This window comes from Brassica napus, chromosome A6 (genome assembly GCF_020379485.1).
Source record: "Brassica napus cultivar Da-Ae chromosome A6, Da-Ae, whole genome shotgun sequence".
Lineage (NCBI taxonomy): Eukaryota > Viridiplantae > Streptophyta > Magnoliopsida > Brassicales > Brassicaceae > Brassica > Brassica napus.
Genome location: NC_063439.1, coordinates 28699888 through 28722091, shown reverse-complemented (window position 1 = coordinate 28722091; position 22204 = coordinate 28699888). Strand labels below are relative to the sequence as shown.

Sequence of the window (22204 nt, the reverse complement as noted above, 5' to 3'; positions counted from 1 at the left end):
TATCATGACTTTTAAGGTTTTTAAACTCTAAACCTTATTAGGCCATTGACATCATCCATCCTGCTGGAGTAACTCGACTCAAAATCAAACTTATTGGCCCCGTCACAAAGAGTAAAGATTACCCTTCTCCTTTAAAGGATGAACCAACTGAAAGAGAAACCGATCAACCAACATCGAAAGGGTAATCTTTTTCCTTTGGAGAAATCCAAGTCTCGAGGATTCAACTTCACTATAACATTTCTTTAAACTCTGACCCTCATTTCATGTTCATAAACGGTTACAGCTTCTCAGCAATTTGGCTTACAGTTACAGATCAATGAGACCGTGTTTGTGAATGTAGTTTTGAAGAAAAATAGAAAAAAATGCATACAAAGCAAAGAACTAGTATTCTTAGGTGATAACAAAACAAACCGAGCTACTAATAACAGTTCAAGCCGTAGCAACTCTACTTCCTCCTCTGCGTCCACGTCCATCAGGTCTCTCTGAATACTCTCTCCTCTGTTATAACCCCAAAACAAAAAAAAGATTGAATGATACTTAAGAAATAAAAACCCACATATAGAGACAGCAATTTCTCACAGGGTTAACTTACGAAAGGTCTAGTGTTTGGTCTAGAGTTTGAGAACTTCTGTCTTCTTCTAATCGACAACCTCTCAACTTCCTTCTTCTTCTCCTCTGCTTTCATTTTGGTGGGACTAGGCCTATACAGTATCACGGTCCGCCCAATTTGGCCAACAGCTACAGAACCAGTGGCTTCCTCCAAATGCATAACCGCGTCCTCCATCTCCTGTGGAGATGTCTTGCGTATCTTCACCTGTTCCAATTAAAGGATTAAGCTTAAGAGGCTCACATCGAGTTTCCATCTCAACCAAACCACAACATTCCTCTAACAAAAACATACTGAGAGATAGAGATGATAGGCTCTTAAAAAAAGGTGAAACCTTTAAGAGCTCGTTCTTCTCGAGAGTCTCAAGGAACGAGAAAACAACTGAATCAGTAACTCCAGATTTTCCGACGAGTTGACATTTCAATTTGTCGCCGAGACTATGCGCGTAAGAAGCCAGTTCCTTCTTCTCCTTTATCGTCAACTTCAAAGCCGAGCCCCGAGCCTTCTGCTTCATCTTCTCTATCTTCTCCTCCTTACCTTCCTCACTTCCTCTCACGGATACCATTCCACTGTCCAGCTCATCATCTTCTTCTTCTTCTTCTTCGTCTTCCTCGCTCTCATCGTCTTCTCCGAGATCTGGCTCATCGATGGCAGAGAAGGATTTCGCTACGAGTGAAGAAGTAGAGTGAAAAGGAAGCGGCTTTGAAGAGATTGATTGAAAGCGAGGCTTGTTACAGCGGCTTGATTGACAGGTTAAAGCGGAGAAGCAAAAGGGTCTGGGGAAGAGACAGAAGGAAGACGGTGGTTCGGGAAGTCGGAGAAGGTTGTGGATAAGATGTGTCGATGAAGAAGACGGTGGTACTGTTACGCTCGCCATTTGCTTTTCACTTTCTGATTAGTTTATGCCAAGACGCCCCCTCTATTTAAGGACTTCTCATTAAACTCCCTCTATAATGTGATTTTTTCACAATTAAGCCCCCTAACTGTTATTATGTTACACTAGTTAGTAATAGTATAAGGCTTTCGCACATTGCGCCGTGGTTGTATAACGGCCCAAATTAGGCCCAGTTCTGGTCCGATATAAAATGGCATCCTCAATTATATTTTTCTTGGCAGCAAAGACATTGACAAACCAGAAGAATCAAGTTTTTTTTTCTTTGATCTGAATCAGCTTTCAGATATTAAGATTGTGATTATGTGAACTTATAATAGTATGAATTTTATGGTTAGAGATGGTTAGATATATTTCGGTTATAGGTGATAACTTAACGAAATTTAGGCCAGTCAAGAAGCTTAATGGGCTTTTTGATTTGGGTATGACGTGAAAGAATAAGGTAATATTTAGCGAAAATGTATTATTAACACCAGTACTAGTGGCAGAGAACCGTAAATAATGAGATGAAATGATGGTTATTTTTTATTTGTATTTCACTTTTAATAGGATAGATAGATAGATGTACTATAAGTTTAGAGAGTGTAATTTAAGTACACGGTCTTTAGCCTATGTAATTCCCACTAACACAAGTTTTTTTTTTCTTGCTTTTACTAACACCACGTATTTGATTTATTTGCTTTTCTTTTACGACATCCCAAGGGAATTTAAAGACCACACCACATGGCACGTGAGAAATGGAAAAGCATGCACGTGAACCAGCTGTTCAATGAAGCTCAAAAAAGGTGAGAGAGAGAGCTATGACAACTACTTAAGCTCAAGCAGGCACCGTGTATTTATCGCATTAGTGTATTCAATTCTATACATTTTACAAATCATTTACAAAAACATCATCCAGTTCGAGTCGTAAATATATATCATCCTAATTTACGTGTTCACAAGAGACCAAGACAACTTCCAATTATTGCAATTGATCTTACGATGATAAGTATCGTCAATAATAGTAACTATTATTGTTTAAGGAAGACACAAGATTCCACATGCACATGATACTGCTCGAGCATTATGTAAATACTCGACCGAAAGAGACTCGAATTTATTTCACTACTGAAATAAATGAAACGAAACAGACTGTTTTGAGATAACAATGGCTAAACGTTATGTATCTCTTGTTTAATGATGTTTGTTGTTGGTATGTCAATTAGCGTTAGATGCTAAAAGAAAAAAGAAGAAGTTTAGCGTTAATTAATTAATATTACAGTGGTGATCGGTCTTAGACTTAGTTGGTTTGATTGGTGCGGTTAGTGTCAACGTGTAAAGCTTTCATCAGAACAGACGAAAGGAGCAGCGATCACATGTGCGTTCAAAATCTAATCCTCCTTTTCCTCACCGTCCAATGATATTCTCGCGTCTCCGTTCACTCTCCTCTGGTCAGACTGGTCCAAGCTCCTATAATTTATTTATTTTCGTGTGTGTGTTTCTACGAAATAAAATATACAGAATATGGTTGTTACGTAATTTACAATGCAATGTATCCCGGTAAAGGCAAATCAATCTCCGTGTATGATTGTGTCGCAGTATTCAAGTTTTTGCATGTTACTACGTTAAGGATAATATTGTTTTTCTTCTTTAGTTACATTACATACAATATAATTTGAAAGGATTTTTAGCTTTTACTATTATTATTTCTACAAATAAAAGTCAATTTTTTTATTTAAACAATTAAATTAAATTATTTTTCCTATTGTGTACAATCACATGCTTATTTTTCATATTTGCAACTGAGATTTTTTGCCCAAATCATATGCAGAACAAAAAGGGGGAACCACTACTGTAAATGGTCGGTCAGCCATTGTTAGTCCCGCTCGTGTCTCGTGGGTTGAACTAGATTTGAAAACCATTGTTAATTGTGCGCGCTTCTTTCACTAGTCTCGGTCACACGGTGGTCTTCAACATGTCACGTCAACTCACAGTAAAATTATTTGAATAAATATATATTTGTATTTTGTCTTCCCCAAAATTGTGTTTTGTCGTTCTCCTCCCTAAATTATTTTCAACGACCACAATTAATTTAAATAAAAATATATTGTATATTTGGAAAGGCACAGAAAAAAAGAAACAAAATTCAAAATCTGAAATTTCAACCTCCTCGTTTCTTCACCCAGGAAGAAGAAGAGAGAGAGAAAGAGAGATCTATCTCCATTCCATCTTCTTCTTTACCCTCTCTCTCTACACCGCCTTCGCTTAAAGAAGACGAAATAATCTCTCTCTTCTATTCTCTCACATTCTCTCTCTCTACCATCTCGTAGCAACCGAAAGAAGGAGAGAGAGAGAGAAGGTTAGAATGATTTATTCAGTCTCCAGCAGCCATGTGAGCTCCCACTGACACATTCTCTTCTCCTGATTGAATCGATTCTTCTCACCGATTCCGAGTCGCCGGAGTTGACCTCCCTCCCCGAGTATCTAGGTCAGTGGATGGCATCATCCTCATCTCGAACAAGGAGCAGCTCTCCCTTCTCTAACAATAGACCAGCAAGTCCCTCTTCTTCCACTTCTTCTTCTCATCTCAGCAACCGCCTCGTCCCCCGTTCTTCTTCACTTCCTAACTCCGGCGGCGGAATCGGCTCCCGATCTATGACTACCAGTCGCACCTTCTCCGACTACGGCCCAATCGGCTCCGAGAGCTTCGGAACTGGATCCTCCCTCCCTTACCCGTCGGAGGAGCTTCTCGGCGAGCCTGTGGAGGAGACTATCAGCTCCGAGCGGGATAGCATTTCCGTCACCGTTCGTTTTCGACCTTTGAGGTATATTAATTAGATCTGATCGCCCTACACCAGATCTAGATGCTATTCGAATGCCTCAATTATTGGGATTCTGAAATTGCAGTGATAGAGAGTATCAAAGAGGAGATGAAGTTGCTTGGTATCCTGATGGAGATACCATGGTCAGGCACGAGTACAATCCCCTCACTGCCTACGCTTTTGGTATTCTCCGCCTTCCAACTCTTTTTTTTTTATTAAATGATAATTATTGTTCAAGTTGATTATAGTGGTGAGTGAATATTTTTTCCAAATTTGTGGATGTCAGATAAAGTATTTGGACCACAAGCAAATACTATGGACGTTTATGACGTTGCTGCAAGACCCGTTGTCAAGGCTGCCATGGAAGGTGTTAACGGTATGGAACCAACATTGCTGCCTTCAATTTAGTATTGTTTATAGCCTGACTGACTCACTGTTTTGGAAATTTGGCAGGAACCGTTTTTGCCTATGGTGTTACAAGCAGTGGAAAGACCCATACCATGCATGTACGACTTTTTTTCTTCGATATCTTCTTCTGGGTATTCTGTTAGATTTTAAATTCCCATCCAAACAAATGATATTCCTTTTGTTTTTCCATTTGATTGCAATATGCTTAGGGTGATCAAGAATCTCCTGGGATCATACCGCTTGCAATAAAAGACGTGTTCAGTATCATCCAGGATGTAAGCGGTCTTCATCTCTTTTTTCTCCTATGACTTACTTCATCTTCCCTAATTGGCTACGTCATTATCTTTCAGACTCCAGGAAGGGAGTTCCTGCTCCGTGTTTCGTATCTTGAAATATACAACGAGGTTAGTCCAACTTTCTCTCCTTGATACATAACTTGCTAAGCCTTGGAAAGTAGTCTGCGATTTGTTTCCATGCCCTTTACCTTATCACTGGGAAGTCAACTGCTTAAATTATATAAATTTGAGTCATCTCTTTACTCTTACTTGATTGTTTGTCTGTTTCATCTGTCTACAGTTTATCTGATTACTGTCCTTGTATCAGGTGATAAATGATTTACTGGATCCAACAGGCCAAAACTTACGAGTTAGAGAGGATTCCCAGGTTTGCTTTAACCACTATTGAATGAATGCTTAGATTTATCATTCTCTCTCTATCACGCACGTACAGTTTTATAGCATCATGGTCTAAATAGAATAATTTAGAACGAATTAGCTTAAATATTTATCCTCCTGTTATAAGAATTATTTTGGCTAAGTAAAGAGTGTACTATTCGTTTTTCTAGGGCACTTATGTTGAGGGTATCAAGGAAGAAGTTGTTTTGTCTCCTGGTCACGTACTATCCTTCATTGCAGCTGGAGAAGGTAATTAGAAAACTTGACCTTTGACACATGTCTTGATGTTCTGAACTCTGTCCCTCCTGCCTCTCCTTAGTGTTGCTGTTGTTTTTATGACAGAACATCGCCACGTTGGTTCAAATAATTTCAATTTGATGAGCAGCAGAAGTCACACTTTATTTACACTGGTATGTCTTCAAGATCCAAACTTGTCATAGTGTAACGTATTGCTCTTCTAAGTGTCTCTGCATGATATTTGTTTGCTCTTACAAGTGTCTTTATTACATGTTTTGATTCCAATTTGTATATGGTTGCAGATGATTGAAAGTAGTGCTACTGGAGATGATTATGATGGAGTTATTTTTTCTCAACTCGTAAGTGCTTCTTCGTTTAGTTATTATATAGATCATTCATTTGTCAAGAAGGGACTAACTGTATATCTTTCTTGTTTAGAATTTGATTGACTTGGCTGGATCTGAGAGTTCCAAAACTGAAACAACTGGATTGAGGAGGAAGGAGGGTTCATACATCAACAAGAGTCTTCTAACTCTTGGAACTGTAGGTTTCATTTCTTAATTCGGGGTTTCCTTCCATTATCATATGTTTCTTAATATGTAACGATGTCATGCCAATCAAAAGCATCATTACTATTTACGCATAATGCTGGACTTGCTAATTAGATTCTATATCCCATTGGTGTCATTAAAGAATCATAACAGACTTTTCAGTTGCTGGGAATACACTTAGGATTCTCAGTACATTTCTGTTTTTCATGATCTTCTCTTGATGCTTGACTTTCTGATAAGTAGTATGCTCTGCCTTTTTTGTACTTTTTGTCTGTCGATGGTAGCATTTTAAGTCTCAAACCCTTGCGATGGAACTGCCTTTTACTAAAATTATTTCTTGTGGTTTTATTTGTGAAGGTGATTGGAAAACTTAGTGAGGGTAAGGCAACTCACATTCCATATCGTGACTCTAAGTTAACTCGTCTTCTGCAATCATCACTAAGTGGTCATGGGCATGTTTCGGTAAGACTATTCTGTCTCTGTCTTTCGGAGGATTTTTGGCTATATATCTGTAGTACGCACTACGCAGTGCAGTCACGCTAATTCACCAAAACAACAGAGAAACTAATTCAGTATTTTGTTTTCCCTTTTTAGCTCATATGTACAATTACTCCCGCGTCTAGCAGTAATGAGGAAACTCATAATACATTGAAATTCGCCAGCAGAGCAAAGAGTATAGAAATCTATGCTTCACGCAATCAGGTGATCTCTTAGCATGTTTTTTAATAAAGTACCTTGCTCTACTCAATGGTTCAAGATCGAACTTCCACTTAATGATTATTATATAATGTCCTAAAAGCAGATTATAGATGAGAAGTCACTAATTAAGAAATATCAAAGAGAGATCTCAATTCTCAAACTAGAACTTGATCAGCTAAGAAGAGGTATGCTTGTTGGTGTCAGTCATGAAGAGTTGATGAGCTTAAAGCAACAGGTTCTGACTTCCGCAGACCATTTTTATCCTGAATACATTTTTCTGTGTACCAATGGCGGTGACTGAACTACCTATCTATGTATTATAACAGTTGGAAGAAGGTCAAGTGAAAATGCAGTCAAGATTGGAGGAAGAAGAAGAAGCCAAAGCTGCTCTAATGAGCAGAATTCAAAAGCTTACCAAGCTCATACTCGTATCTACCAAGAATTCTAGAACTGGATATTTGGGTGACGTACCCACTCACCAGCGCAGTCTCTCTGCGGGAAATGATGACGTAAGTTGTCTTATCAAACCAGTGATGTGTCCGCAATGAAACAAATTCTTGCCATCTTTTCTTCTGAATAAGTATATATTTTGTTTACTCAAGGCATCTTTTCTGGGAAAGTAATTTATCGTTCTATCTTTTTTTTACTCTACTGCTGCATGTTGCTGCCTTATCTCAGAAGCTATTTCAAACACACAGTGAATCATTCTGTTTTTTCTTTGCTTTTCAGAAATTCGCTTCTCTGCTCTTTGATAACGATAACCTGGGATCTCCATCTTCTACCCTGGCTCCTGTATCAGATGGTTCTTTAGGTTTTAACCACCGGAGATCTTCCAGCAAGTTGAATGGCGAAAACTCGCCTGGTGCAGAAATTACTCAAGTGAGTAGACTACCCCAAAGTTTGTATTGATTGCAGAAATGGAATCTAATAGTTGGGGGACAATGGCTACATATAGGGTGTCATGACGCCGGATGAAATTGACCTTCTGGTTGAACAAGTTAAGATGCTTGCTGGCGAAGTAGCTTTCAGTATGAGCACTCTAAAGCGTTTGGTGGACCAGTCCGTAAATGATCCGGAAAACTCACAAACTCAGGTAGTGTTACTTTTGATATTTGTGTACTCTGCCACCGGAAACACGTTTCAAAGATATTTGTTGTGATTTTTTAGAAGATTATTTGACTGTCTACCTGAAGTGTCTATTTTACTTTGCTTAAATAATTCACCTGCCAAATTATTCATACAGATACAGGATCTGGAACGCGAGATTCAAGAAAAGCAAGGACAAATGAGGGCTTTAGAACAGCTAATAATTGAGAGTGGTGAAGCATCAATTGCCAACGCATCATTGGTTGAGATGCAACAGGTATACAATCTCCACATCCCTTCACTGCGAGAACATGACTTTGGACCCTTTCAGCTAAGATATTATGTTCTTTTCTTGTTTTCAGAAAGTAATGAGTTTAATGACCCAGTGCAATGAGAAGAGCTTTGAACTAGAGGTGAAGATTTATTCTTTTACTGAAAATACCGCCTTGTTTACTGCAAGAGCCAAATCAAAGGTTGCTTAAAGTAACCATATGTTTAACTTGGTTCTACCTCTGGCACAGATCAAATCAGCAGATAATTGCATTCTTCAAGAACAACTACAGAAGAAGGTTGGTAGCTTTTTTTTTTCATTTAAAGTTCATTATTCTCATCTTTTTTTTTACTCAGTTCTTCTTGCTTACTATCATTCATCCTTTCAACACTGTTCTGCGAAAATTGCCTCTTACCACACTTTTCCCAAATATGTAGTGCACTGAGAACAAAGAACTACATGAAAAGGTGAACCTTCTAGAGCAACGTTTGAAAGCAGTATCTAGTGAGAAATCAGCATCATCTGGAGAGTATGCAGATGAACTAAAAAGGAAAATACAGTCGCAGGTAAATAAACAAACATACATTCTCCGTTCTCGTAAGTATGTCAGTAAATAACCGCATGATAATATCACGTAACGTAGACAATAATAAAAAAAATTGATCCTCTGTTAAAGTTACATACTTTTATCTCTTGTTTTTACATAGACGTTTATGTCTTCTATTTTAGGAGATAAAGAACGAGAAATTGAAGCTAGAACATGTCCAGATCGTGGAAGAGAACAGTGGTTTACGAGTACAAAATCAAAAACTAGCTGAAGAAGCTTCATACGCCAAGGAACTAGCCTCTGCTGCTGCTGTTGAGCTGAAAAATCTGGCTAGTGAAGTAACAAAACTTTCACTACAAAACACAAAGCTCGAGAAAGAATTAGCAGCTGCAAGAGACTTGGCTCAAACGCGTAACCCCATGAACGGAGTTAATAGTCGCAAGTATAACGACGGGGCAAGGTCAGGAATAAAGGGAAGGATCTCTTCGGGTAGGTCAAGTGGAGATGAGTTTCACTCAAGGAGTCTCGACCTGGAAGATCTGAAAATGGAGTTGAAAGCAAGGAAACAGCGAGAGGCGGTTCTTGAGTCTGCACTTTCAGAGAAAGAGTTCATAGAAGAAGAATACAGGAAAAAAGCAGAAGAAGCAAAGAGAAGAGAGGAAGCCCTAGAAAATGATTTGGCAAACATGTGGGTACTTGTTGCCAAGTTGAAGAAAGACAATGGTGCATCTTCTGAAGTCAGTGGAACCGCCACTGACCCAGCAAGGGAAATAGAGAAGAATCAAAGCAACACGGTTCTGAAAGAGAGACAAGTCTCGAGTGCACCGAGACAACCTGAAGTAGTAGTGGTAGCTAAAACCGAAGAGACACCAAAAGAGGAACCTCTTGTTGCTCGTCTCAAGGTAAATCTAACGAGATGAGCTTTTTACATTGTTTAGCTGTGAAACAGTCTTTCGGTCACATATATTTAACAAGGTCTGTAACAATGAGACAGGCACGGATGCAAGAAATGAAGGAGAAAGAGATGAAATCGCAAGTGAATGGAGACGCAAACTCTCACATTTGTAAAGTGTGTTTCGAGTCTCCCACGGCAGCAATTCTACTCCCTTGCCGCCATTTCTGCTGTAAGTCGCAACTTCATCTCCATGAAACCTCTTTTCTCAAACAAGTTCTAAGTAAAAAGACGCTTCTTTTTACAGTATGTAAATCCTGTTCCCTCGCTTGCTCTGAATGCCCAATCTGCCGCACAAAGATATCTGATCGGCTCTTTGCGTTTCCGTCTTGACCTAGGCAAATCAAAGGTACCTTCTTGCAAGTGAACGCAAAATGTTGTTGTGTTGCGTTCCATTTTGGGTTCCTTTTTCGTTATAGAAAATGTAGCTGAAACTAAATATCTAGCTGGGTCGAGTTTGGTAAAGTTTTGGTTGTTCTATCAAAACTGTACATGGGAGTTTCGGTTTGGTTTCATCGATATAGAAAGTAAAACCTGTGTTTAACCGATTTAAGCTATTAGGTTCAGTGTTTGGTTTCATTATTGGTATTTTTGCTCATGGGCTTCAATGACTTCTTGTATAAAATAGAAAAAGATGCAGCTATTGATCAAGTTGGAATGGTGTTGCAGGTTGTCAAGAACTCTGGGTGAAGCCTGTTGCTAAATATTTTAGGAAAAGAACAGGTTGTGAATTTTTTTTAAAACTAGTTTTCGGCCCTCTTGTATGTAATATGTCTGTGGTTATATTTATATTTGTCACTAAAAAGAGGGGGGGAGGTTCTTTTGCGTATCACAAGAACTGCATACTCCCATTTGTTGAAAGGCTTTGAATGTGTTGTTCCACACGAAGTTACTTACTGGATCCCTTGAAATTTCTATATGTGGTTTTTCCAAACCAAATTATTTCTGTTACTAGGGTCGGCCCGCCCTACGGGCGGGAAGTTAGCAAAAAACTATTTTATATGAATTTACATTAATTTTATGAAGCATTTTTTAAGAAAATATAGATTGAAAACGATATTATAAATAAAAAATAAATAAATAGAATTTGGAGACCATGTTGTTAATTTTAATAAATATTTTTGGACTGAATTAAAATGACAGTAACTTTCATTATTCTATGAAGGACAATCTAATATAATAAGATTAATGATATCCGCATATAATTATTCAATGATCATGCCAAGAAATATGTTAAGGAAAAACTTATATTATTTAAGCCAAAACAACATTTTGTTAGTGCGAGTAGTTTGGTTTGTGTATGTTTTAATTAAAATGTGATAGTTTTCTCCTGATAAAAGTCATTCTTCAACTTCCCTGCCACTCTTTAAATTGAATACGGTCTATCGTTATTAAATAAGCTTAGACTTTATTAGATAGGTTTTACTATTAATTTCGAAGTTATTAATACTATAGAAACTTGCGTTATGAATTAACAATATATTTAAATTAAATGATAATATTTCATGGACGTTTTTTATGGAATCCATGCTCGTATGTAATAAAGAGTTTATGCTCCAGATGCGTGTAATTATCTTGCAAAATATATTTTTTTCATTGGTGTATTAATACTTTGAAATAAAACCGTTTACCGTACAAAAGGAATCGTTCAAAATTTTCAAATATCAAAGAGTTCGTTTATTCAAATAGCTAAGTAGGGGACTAATATATAATATGTTTATGCTATTGTATAAAAAAAGAAGAAGTTAGGAGCACTATTTATCGTGAAATCACGGATGTTAAAAAATAAATTGATGTAATTGGGTTAAACAAATAATTATAGGAGCATTATTTATCGCAAAATCATGGATCTTAAAAAACAAATTGATGTAAATGGGTAGATCAAATAATTATTCCTATGTTTTTTTTTGCTACAACTTTATTTATATGTTAAATGCTCAGTATATGTATATCAAATTAGTAAATTCAATTTTGCATTCACTATATAATATTATACATTTTATATGTACGTTCACTAATATACTATAAACTTATTGGTTCATCTAGTTTTTTAGTTTTTACGGGCTATTTTACACATTAAAATAAATAAAAAAACATTTGATTGTATATTTGACACATGTAAATCCAATTAAAATCATCGTACTCGGTTCTTTTGATTTACATTAATTTTGTCATACCGGTATGATCGGATTGAATATCAACAATATCATAAGAGCTGTTTTTATGACGTATTCATAAGACGAAGAACACGACATTTTTTTTACTAAAATATAAAATATATTGTTAAAAGTATTATTTTTAATTTGATCTAAAGTCCACACGACAATACTCCCGCATGTTTATGAGTTGCACCAAAAGCCCACTTGATCTCTAACTCCAAGTTAATGAAACTATGCATTTTGGACGGGGACACGTGTTGGCTTCTCAAGATCTGATGTGTCCATCTACGTAGACATAGGAGGAACCAAAACCAACTTTATATTTTTGATTATAAATTATAAACTTTCCGTTGAAAAAATGATTATATATTATGTGTTAATCACTATTTCTTGATTACTATTCTTTATTTTTTTTCCCTTCCAAGAGAAATGAACCTTTCTTTGCATTAATTAATAAAATGTATCAATACAAAACAAAACAATTTATAGTACTAATTGTGTATGTCTACATAAAAATATGTACAAACAGGGTGTGTTTTTTATCAATAAATCATTAATTTAGTGTTAGTTTTATTGTATTCAATTGATTTGTTTATCTTTGCTTTTTCACATGTTTGTTCTAGAGAAATGAACCCTTCTTTATATTAACTAATACAAATGTATCAATTCAAAACAAAACAATTAAAAGTACTTATTGTGTATGTCCACATACAAATGTAAGCATTTTCACATCAAGCATACTCAGCCAAACACGAAGCTGCCTCTGTTCGCGGAATCCATAAACCAGACTCATCTTCATCTCAAGTGTGGCCATAGCTCAGATATATAGTGTATGGTTTTCTCCTGTATAAGTGGACCATTGCAAATGTTTATTAATTGGTCAGAACTGCTAGCATGGATCCGAAGTAATGAAGCAAACAATTCCAATGCCAGTACTGTTTCTGCTTCTGCTGCTATTTTGGGATGAAACACCGGCTCCTCCTTCGAAAATGGTAACTAAGGCTCTCGTGTTACATATTTGGAAATAGAGCAACAATGTTATTCACAACAACACCTCACTTACCACTGCAACTATTTTTCACACTAATGATCATGAGATCAAGAACACTATCTCTGCAAGGAAGGATCAAAAGCTCTTTAGAGACCTTATGCATCTTTGGATAAGATAAGATTATGGTTTTTTTCACAGGCTCTAACATCACTTTCTTTGTTATTTTTTTTTTTTTTTGCCAAGGTGACACTAAAATTAGATTATCTTGAAGTAAATCTTGTTTCATTTTAATGATATTAACAGTAGCAAAAAAACAACAGTAAAAGTCAAAGGCCAACCCAATCATGTCTTCTTCTTTTTTAAGTTGCAAGGTTTTAGAATTTCTATCACAAACCTTGAGCTTTCAGATGCTAAACTAACAAACGGATTAAATAGTTTGATCAGATTTTGATGCTTCTGGATTATAACTTTAAAGTGAGCGGCATAAAGATTCTGATAATATTAGATACCTGAGTAAATAGATTACTTGGTTGTTTTGTAAAATTGTGTCAAACATTGATCGCTCTAATGATTTTTTTCTTGAAACTCTTCTTGGCTGTCTTTCAAGACCTGCAAATGTGGAATCTGTTTTTAAAACTTCATTCGTGTTGGTAATAGTACTAATAGATCGATCTTTTAATTGCCAGAATGTTTAAAGTAATCCATTCTTAAGAAAATGTAGCCGTTTTTGAAGAATATAAAAACAAACAAACTTTTCAGAGTAAGACTACACCTAAGAATTCATAAATAGCATACAATCCTTGAATCTAAGAACAATACTCAAATAATGAGCATTAGATCTTGACATTTTCCTCAACTCAAAACCAGATAGTCTAACCCAGACTTGTACATAGCTGACACATTCTCACAGGAAAATTTAAACTATATGGAATCAGGAAAATGCTTGTTTACACAAAGATAAAGACAATAATATGTGATTATACATTCGGGAAGCATTTTTACAATTTGAAATCAAACCCTTAAACAAACAGACATAATTTCGACCAAAAAAAAAACAGACAGAGTAAACACAGTATGATCAAACAAAACCAAAACGTTGAATGAAGCTCTATGTCCTCCTTTGTGTCATAATCTTTTTCTAGAATCTTAGATAATCCTTAAATTCACAGCCACAGAGTCTTTCTACGCACAGATCAATAAAAGCATAACCACAGATCTCAGCTCTACCTTTTTGCAAGGACATCAACAGCTGGATGTACCAGCGATTTCGTTCTCACGACGATTCGACTCACACACCCTTCTTAAACTCCATTGTCGGTTGACTTGGTAAGATACCGAAGAAGAAGATGAACCTTAGATATCAAAGAGCCGCAGAAGCCTAGACTCGACGCCGGAGGAACACTTGCCGGACTTCAGGTCGGAGAAAAAAACCTCGAATTAGCCATAAGAACGCCTATTAGTATACTATAAGAGATGAAGAGAAGATGAGTTCAAGAAGAAGAATACTCACATCTATTTATACCCAACACACACCGTCTCTCAGATGAACCAATGGGATTAAACACAATCCCATAACTCCGACTGTTTCAGATTGTGAGAAGAAACTCATACGTCACCAATGGCAGCGGGTTTTATGTATAAAATTTGTATGAATAGTTTTTTTTGCTGTATATAGATGGTGTTGGCAGCGGGTTATGGCTGACTGAAACAATTTTAGAGCTTAAAGATAAAGAATGGAAGTTGTCAAGTTAACAGATCTTTTGTTTTGATGCTTTTCGTTATGTTTGTGCTAAACAGTTTTAAGCTTGAAGTTAGCGATGAGTTTCATAGGGGTAACTATGTTTCCTTGGTTTGAATGAACTGTTTATATGAGTGCTGTTCAAGTATGAATTTATATGATTTCTTATGGTTCAGCGCTGAGTTTCATATGAGTGCTCTTAATATGTTAAGCTAAAGCAAAGATTTTCATAGTGTGTTGGGTGAAGTTTTGGTGTGTAGTGCGGGAAGTAATTTTAATTTGCTATTGAAGTAGTTAGACTAAATAACAAATGTTTTATGAGCAAAAGTAGAGACACAGACAATTTTAGTGGTTCGCTCTTCATTAATAAGTTACTCTTTTAAATTCTCACGCTCGCTTAGAATGAAGAGTGGCAACTGGCCATGATAAATATGGAACACAAACTCTAGGCAAACAGCAAATCTAAAACACAAATATTCTTATTGATCTTTAATTAAAACATATTGCCATTCATAAAATCACATAGCTAAATTCTACATCCCACAATTCTCTTATGAAAGAGATTCATTTCAACAAAAAAAAAAAATCTTGACTTAAGCTCCTCTTTTCAGTGAAAAAAAAAAAAGACTTAAGCTCCTCTTTTAATGCATCACCTTTATCCAGCCAGAGACCAAGGTCTGTGTTTATTTCCCTCAAGTGCCGGAAAAGTTGTCGAACATTTGATCTCAGGGCATGTTTAAATAAAGATAAATTATAGATTTTAAATTTGTAATACATAAAATAAAAATACATTTAACAAAAAAGTAATTTATAAATTGAGATTTGGTTAACAAAATAAACCATTTTACATAATGTACCCAATCATCTGCTCGGTCAGAGCTGTTGTACAATGTCTTATATTTTTTCTATTTTTTTCATGTCTTATATTTTCACTTGTGTAATGAAAAATCTTCATTCCAGGCTTATTTATGTAATCTCATCCTCTAAAATAATGTGCGACGAACAGAGAGGGATAGTGTCAATTTCAGAGAATTGTATTTTACTATTGCCCATAGAGACAGAGTACACTGCACACCTAGAAGTCGATCCGGTGAAATGAAGCGTAGTTGTGGACAAAAAGAGAGCATCTTAAAAACACGATTGATTATAGAGGAAAAAAAACAAAAAAAGAAGAAGATATTTTATGGTAGTGATCCTGATGGCCATGCGATACCGTAAAGTTACGTTTTTATGTATGCTAAACTATCAGCTTCATTTGTCATCATTATAAATGACTGAAACTCAGTTGTTGTCACAAAATTGCTCTGGAGACTAATTAAAGGTACATAACTGCATCTACAGCAAACGTTAGCATTGCTAGTCCATGGTTTAAGCCTACCTTTATGAAAAATTCTAATAGTTTTAGGCAAATAACTTACAATCCTAAAACAGGATGTACAGCTCTAACACCTTTCAGTTGCCGGTTTGGACTTGACTAAGCCATTCTTATCCCATAGGACTAAACTTTGGTCCACTCTTCCATTCTCTGAACTCCATTTTCGCAACTCATGATCCATACCAGCCTTCCCATCTCTAGCGTTCTCTACTTTCCCCATAGCTCCTTTTAGATTTTCCCTTTGCAAAACTGTTTCTCTATTCACTTATTTACTCAAAGCAAAAAGATGCAAAGAGAAGACCTGTAAACAGCATTTAGCTACATAACAAAGAGACTGAAGAGTACATGAAACACAACATATCAAAGATAGAGAAACGAAGAAAATTCAGGCGAAAGTGATCTTTATTCCACAATGGTCTAAGCCAAGGAAGAACCTTTCTTTACAAAGAAACATATAGGAGACAAAGTAACTTCACCATTTTAGTAGAAAATCAACATGGTAATAAGCTAAAGGCAGCAACTTGGAAGAAGAGATAGATACATAGAATCTAAAAAATTCTACATGTATTAATGTTCTTCATACATTTTCTCTGTTCGTTTGATTCTTCATATGTAAATGAAAACAAAACAAAAACACTTGAATTTTTGACATGTATGAGCTTTTTGATATGTTACACAGACTCACCAATCATCTGACAACTGAAGATTGCGATCGCTTAAACCATAAACCCTGAAAGAACCCTTCACATCAAAATATAAAATTACAGCGGCAATCAGATACAAATCTACTCAAAATCTACTCCTGGAAATTTTTTTAGTGTTGTGAGTGAAGGATGATTTTTACGGGATGAATGCATACCTTTTTATAGCAAGAGATTGGCCGACTCAAAGAGATGAGAGATGCATTGAGTGAGGAATCAATATAGAAGTGGGGAGTAAGGAGTTAATAAGGTAGTTAATGATAAGGATTGAATGCATCCCGTAACAGCTCCGGTTTCTCTTCTCCAGCGAGAAGAGATTCAGACGAAACGCACTAAAAGTAGCTTTTTACAGAGATTCACCGAGAATATTCGCCCCCCATAACCATCAGGAGACTACATGGAAGAACACCAAGAACCCTAAAACCGAAGGCGACAATCTCTGCAGACGAAGAAGGTGACTACGGATGAGATGATGAGTTGGATCAGTCCACAAAACCTCTTCTAGGGCCCAAGAAATATAACGTGAAGGCCCATATATATGAAAAAAAACAAAATCAACTAAACGCATCCAGAAACAGACACGTGTTGCACTCTCCTCCCTCTACTTAATGACGTGTCCTCAGCAGGAGAGACTCCAACATTTCTTTATTTTTTTTTTTTTCCGTCAAAGTTTTTTTTTTTTATTAATAAAAACATAAACAAACAGGGCCCGAGCCCAACAGACTAGTCCAAAGCCCAGAAACATTTCACAAAAACAAAAGCCCACAAAGCCGACGGGCATGGATTAAAAACTAAACGGGCCTGCAGCCCACAACATTCTACTCGAACTATACGGCCCAGACTTCTCCTTATGAGCCACGCATCGAGGAAGCGGGACGCGTGTTGAAATCACATCATCAGCACGCCACGCGTCAACCATCGCCTCAACCCGACCGTGACCCAAGCGAGAAGCCGCCAGAACACCACCACCGGAACCCTCGTAACGGCGGAGCTCGAAACCGGAGAGCCTCCACCGAAACCACCTTCCTTCAGCTTTCCAAACTCTCTGCGGAGAGTCTCCTCGATCTCTTCGAGATCTCATCCGTCTTACAAGAGCCGCGAACCACAGAACTGACAATCAAACCTCTCTACCCGATCCAAACAACGAACCACCACTTCTAACCACTTGAGCCGGCGACGCAAGGCTGTGTAAGCCTTCACCCCCCGGAGACAGAACCGACGAGGCGATGCTGAAGAAGCCATCCACCACCCAGAGACTTGAGCCGGCGACGAAGGAGTTTTAGTAACCCCCACCTCCCGGAGAAGAACTTCACAAAGCTTTCCCCTCCACCCGACCGCGCCTTCACTCCAGTAAACAGAACCACCGATGATGACGGTTCGCTCCTCGAGCTAGCGTCTCCGGATGAACGTTAACCAGAGCTCGGACAAAGCAAATCAGGGGAAGGGAGACGATAGAACGACAAGGGAACGGACTGCTTTAAACGGAAGAAAACCCGAGAGGTTCCGGCGACGGCACGCGCGCGGACGCGCCGGCCGTACACCGGAACCAGATCTACTTTCTCTCTCTTCTCTCTCTTCTCTCTACGAAGGGTCTCTCTCTACGTTACATAAATACCAACAACACCAACAACAACATTTCTTTATATAATTAGATATTGTGGTGAAAATCAAGATTCAGCTTGTATTTAAAACTACTGGGATTAATATATAGAGATTTGCATTTATACGCACATGCATTTATTGTTTAATACATTTTATCGATGATTAGTGGTAAACTTTTAAAAAACTAATTACATTTGCCAAAGTTTTACTGGTTTAGAACTATTAAAAAATATAAATTTACAAAAACATCTATTAGATATTAGAATTTAATATCTATTTATATATAAAGATGCTTGCTTCTCTTTCAAGTATGCCAACAAGAACGCCACGTCAGAAATTCGCGAACTCCTGTCGCGATAGGTATGAAACGCATTGTTTCATTAAAGTGTGCTTTCTATTGTTGCGGGCTTGGCGTTGGACTTTGTGTTGCACTTTGTCTGCGGCCCATCGACCATAAACTTCTTCGGAAACCATAATCAGTCGATATGCTCTCTTTCGTGTTCTTCGTTCATCTTCGATCGACGCAGGGACTATCCCGTTTCTGTAATAGTCTTAAATCGTGTTCATTAGTCATCCCACTACAAAACTGTCTCCTCTCCTGCGCTGTTTGTCTGCTAGATCATGTATAAGATGGGTGTGGAGTGAAAGAATTTCTATTGAGGGCAGCTAGAACTCAGCGATCTCAACCCAGAAAACAAATTTGCAGAGAAATTTCATCAAATTTATTTTAGGAAAAGTAATATTTTGATAAATTTTTTTCCCACCTATGTATAATTTATACATTAAAATTTTATATTTTATACGTTAAAATTATAACATTTTAAGAAAAATTTAAATCAATAATTTTAATATAATTTTTTATCCAAAAAATTCAGCACTAAATGCATAAACTAAAAAACAAACAAATCCTAAACCCTATAATCCTAAGCATTATTCTAAACCAAACACTAAATCCAATCTAAACTAAACACTAAAATTTTCCTATTACCTAAACCCTAAATCCTATCTAACCCTAAACCCTACCTAAACCTAGACCTTAACCCTATCTAACCCTAAACCCTACATAAACCTAACCCTAATCCCTAAACCCTTCCTACTACCTAAACCCTAAACCTATCTAACCGTAAACCCTATCTAGCCCTAAACGTAAACCCTACCTAACCCTAAACTCTATCTAACCCTAAACCCTATTAACCCTAAACCCTACATAACCCTAAACCCTTTCTAACCCTAAACCCTACCTAACCCTATACCCTACTAACCCTAAACCCTACCTAACCTAAACCCTACCTAACCCTAAAACTTTTCTAACCCTAAACCCTTTCTAGCCCTAAACCCTACTAACCCTAAACCCTACCTAACCCTAAACCCTACCTAATTCAAAACCCTACCTAACCCTAAACCCTACTAATCCTAAACCCTACCTAATCCTAAACCCTTTCTAACCCTAAACCTTACCTAACCCTAAACCCTACCTAACCCTAAACACAACCTAACCCTAAACCCTTTATAACCCTAAACCCTGCCTAACCCAAAACCCTACTAAACCTAAACCCTTTCTAACCCTAAACCCTACCTAACACCAAACCCTGCCTAACCCTAAACCTACCTAACCCTAAACCCTCTCTAACCCTAAACCCTACCTAACCCTAAACGTAAACCCTGCTAACCCTAAACTCTGCCTAAACCTAAACCCTACATAACCCTAAACCCTTTCTAACCCTAAACCCTACCTAACCCTAAACCCTACTAACCCTAAATCCTACCTAACCCTAAAACCTTTCTAACCCTAAACCCTTTCTTGCCCTAAACCCTACCTAACCCTAAACCCTACTAACCCTCTACCCTACTAACCCTAAACTCTACCTAACCCTAAACCCTACCTAACCTAAACTCTTTCTTACCCTAAACCCTTTCTAACCCTAAACCCTGCCTAGCCATAAATCCTACTAACCCAAAACCCTACTAACCCTAAACCCTACTAAACCTAAACCCTTTCTAACCCTAAACCCTACCTAACCCTAAACCCTCCCTAATCCAAAACCCTACCTAACCCTAAACCCTCTCTAACCCTAAACCCTAAACCCTACCTAACCCTAAACGTAAACCCTGCTAACCCTAAACCCTGCCTAAACCTAAACCCTACTAACCCTAAACCCTGCCTAAACCTAAACCCTACTAACCCTAAACCCTACAGAACCCTAAACCCTTTCTAACCCTAAACCCTACCTAACCCTAAACCCTAATAACCCTAAACCCTACCTAACCCTAAAACCTTTCTAACCCTAAACCCTTTCTTGCCCTAAACCCTGCCTAGCCATAAATCCTACTAACCCAAAACCCTACTAACCCTAAACCCTACTAAACCTAAACCCTTTCTAACCCTAAACCCTACCTAACCCTAAACTCTGCCTAATCCAAAACCCTACCTAACCCTAAACCCTCTCTAACCCTAAACCCTACCTAACCCTAAACGTAAACCCTGCTAACCCTAAACCCTGCCTAAACCTAAACCCTACTAACCCTAAACCCTACAGAACCCTAAACCCTTTCTAACCCTAAACCCTACCTAACCCTAAACCCTAATAACCCTAAACCCTACCTAACCCTAAAACCTTTCTAACCCTAAACCCTTTCTTGCCCTAAACCCTACCTAACCCTAAACCCTACCTAACCCTAAACCCTACCTAACCCTAAACCCTACCTAACCTAAACCCTTTCTAACCCTAAATCCTTTCTAACCCTAAACCCTGTCTAACCCTAACCCTTTCTAACCCTAAACCCTATTAATCCTAAACCCTACCAAACCCTAAATCCTGCCTAACCCTAAACCTTACCTAACCCTAAAACCTTTCTAATCCTAAACCCTAAACCCTACCTAATCCTAAACCCTGCTAACCCTAAACCCTGTCTAACCCTAACCCTTTCTAACCCTAAACCCTACTAATCCTAAACCCTACCAAACCCTAAACCCTGCCTAACCCTAAACCTTACCTAACCCTAAAACCTTTCTAATCCTAAACCCTAAACCCTACCTAATCCTAAACCCTGCCTAAAGATAACCCTAAACCCTACCTAAACCTAACTATAGATCCCATCTAACCCTAAAAGTACCAACCCTAAACAGTGAAAAATAATCTCAAAACTCTAACACTAATTTGTTGTTGTGATATTTAAATAACAAATTACATAGCGGATTTTAAATCTTAAATCTATTATTTTAATTACCAAAATATTTTGAAATTTGTATCTTATGAATAAAAAAGATAAATTATATTTTATTAACGTTAAATTTTGTTAAAATAGAATGAAAAACTATTATCATAAATATATAAAGAATTTTGATGAAATTTGAAAATCTTCGAATCAATAACAATTAATTAGTAATATTTCAAAAAACCTTAAACTATTATGGCAGTAGAATCTCAAAAAAAAAAAAATTAAAGTTCGCAAACATTTATTTGCCAATAAAACACCTAACCTAAACCCTACCTAACCCTAAAACTTTTCTAACCCTAAACCCTTTCTAGCCCTAAACCCTACTAACCCTAAACCCTACCTAACCCTAAACCCTACCTAATTCAAAACCCTACCTAACCCTAAACCCTACTAATCCTAAACCCTACCTAATCCTAAACCCTTTCTAACCCTAAACCTTACCTAACCCTAAACCCTACCTAACCCTAAACACAACCTAACCCTAAACCCTTTATAACCCTAAACCCTGCCTAACCCAAAACCCTACTAAACCTAAACCCTTTCTAACCCTAAACCCTACCTAACACCAAACCCTGCCTAACCCTAAACCTACCTAACCCTAAACCCTCTCTAACCCTAAACCCTACCTAACCCTAAACGTAAACCCTGCTAACCCTAAACTCTGCCTAAACCTAAACCCTACATAACCCTAAAC

At 37.3% G+C, this 22204-nt stretch overlaps 2 protein-coding genes and 1 long non-coding RNA gene across 3 annotated transcripts; 1 reads left to right on the top strand and 2 right to left on the bottom strand.

Moving 5' to 3' along the window:
- Positions 1-217: 217 nt before the first annotated feature.
- Positions 218-1520, bottom strand: LOC106349496. Its single transcript, XM_013789471.3, has 3 exons — positions 942-1520; positions 593-814; positions 218-498 (listed from the first exon to the last, which is right to left on the bottom strand). Exons 1-3 carry the CDS (start codon positions 1482-1484, stop codon positions 430-432), a joined length of 834 nt encoding a protein of 277 aa, XP_013644925.2. The 5' UTR covers positions 1485-1520; the 3' UTR covers positions 218-429.
- Positions 1521-3613: 2093 nt separating this feature from the next.
- On the top strand, positions 3614-10664 carry LOC106349494 (kinesin-like protein KIN-7D, mitochondrial). Its single transcript, XM_013789469.3, has 25 exons — positions 3614-4303; positions 4386-4483; positions 4587-4676; positions 4754-4806; positions 4918-4983; positions 5059-5112; positions 5312-5371; positions 5553-5631; positions 5725-5792; positions 5922-5978; positions 6058-6162; positions 6528-6632; positions 6765-6872; positions 6973-7104; positions 7196-7378; positions 7599-7748; positions 7825-7962; positions 8113-8232; positions 8318-8368; positions 8477-8524; positions 8664-8792; positions 8956-9675; positions 9768-9897; positions 9973-10074; positions 10395-10664. Exons 1-24 carry the CDS (start codon positions 3975-3977, stop codon positions 10056-10058), a joined length of 3159 nt encoding a protein of 1052 aa, XP_013644923.2. The 5' UTR covers positions 3614-3974; the 3' UTR covers positions 10059-10074; positions 10395-10664.
- A 5708-nt stretch (positions 10665-16372) lies between these two features.
- LOC106366089 lies at positions 16373-17332 on the bottom strand. The gene is made up of 2 exons (XR_001273590.3): positions 16848-17332; positions 16373-16729 (listed from the first exon to the last, which is right to left on the bottom strand). It is a non-coding gene; the product is annotated as an uncharacterized LOC106366089 (long non-coding RNA).
- Between the last annotated feature and the right edge of the window lie 4872 nt (positions 17333-22204).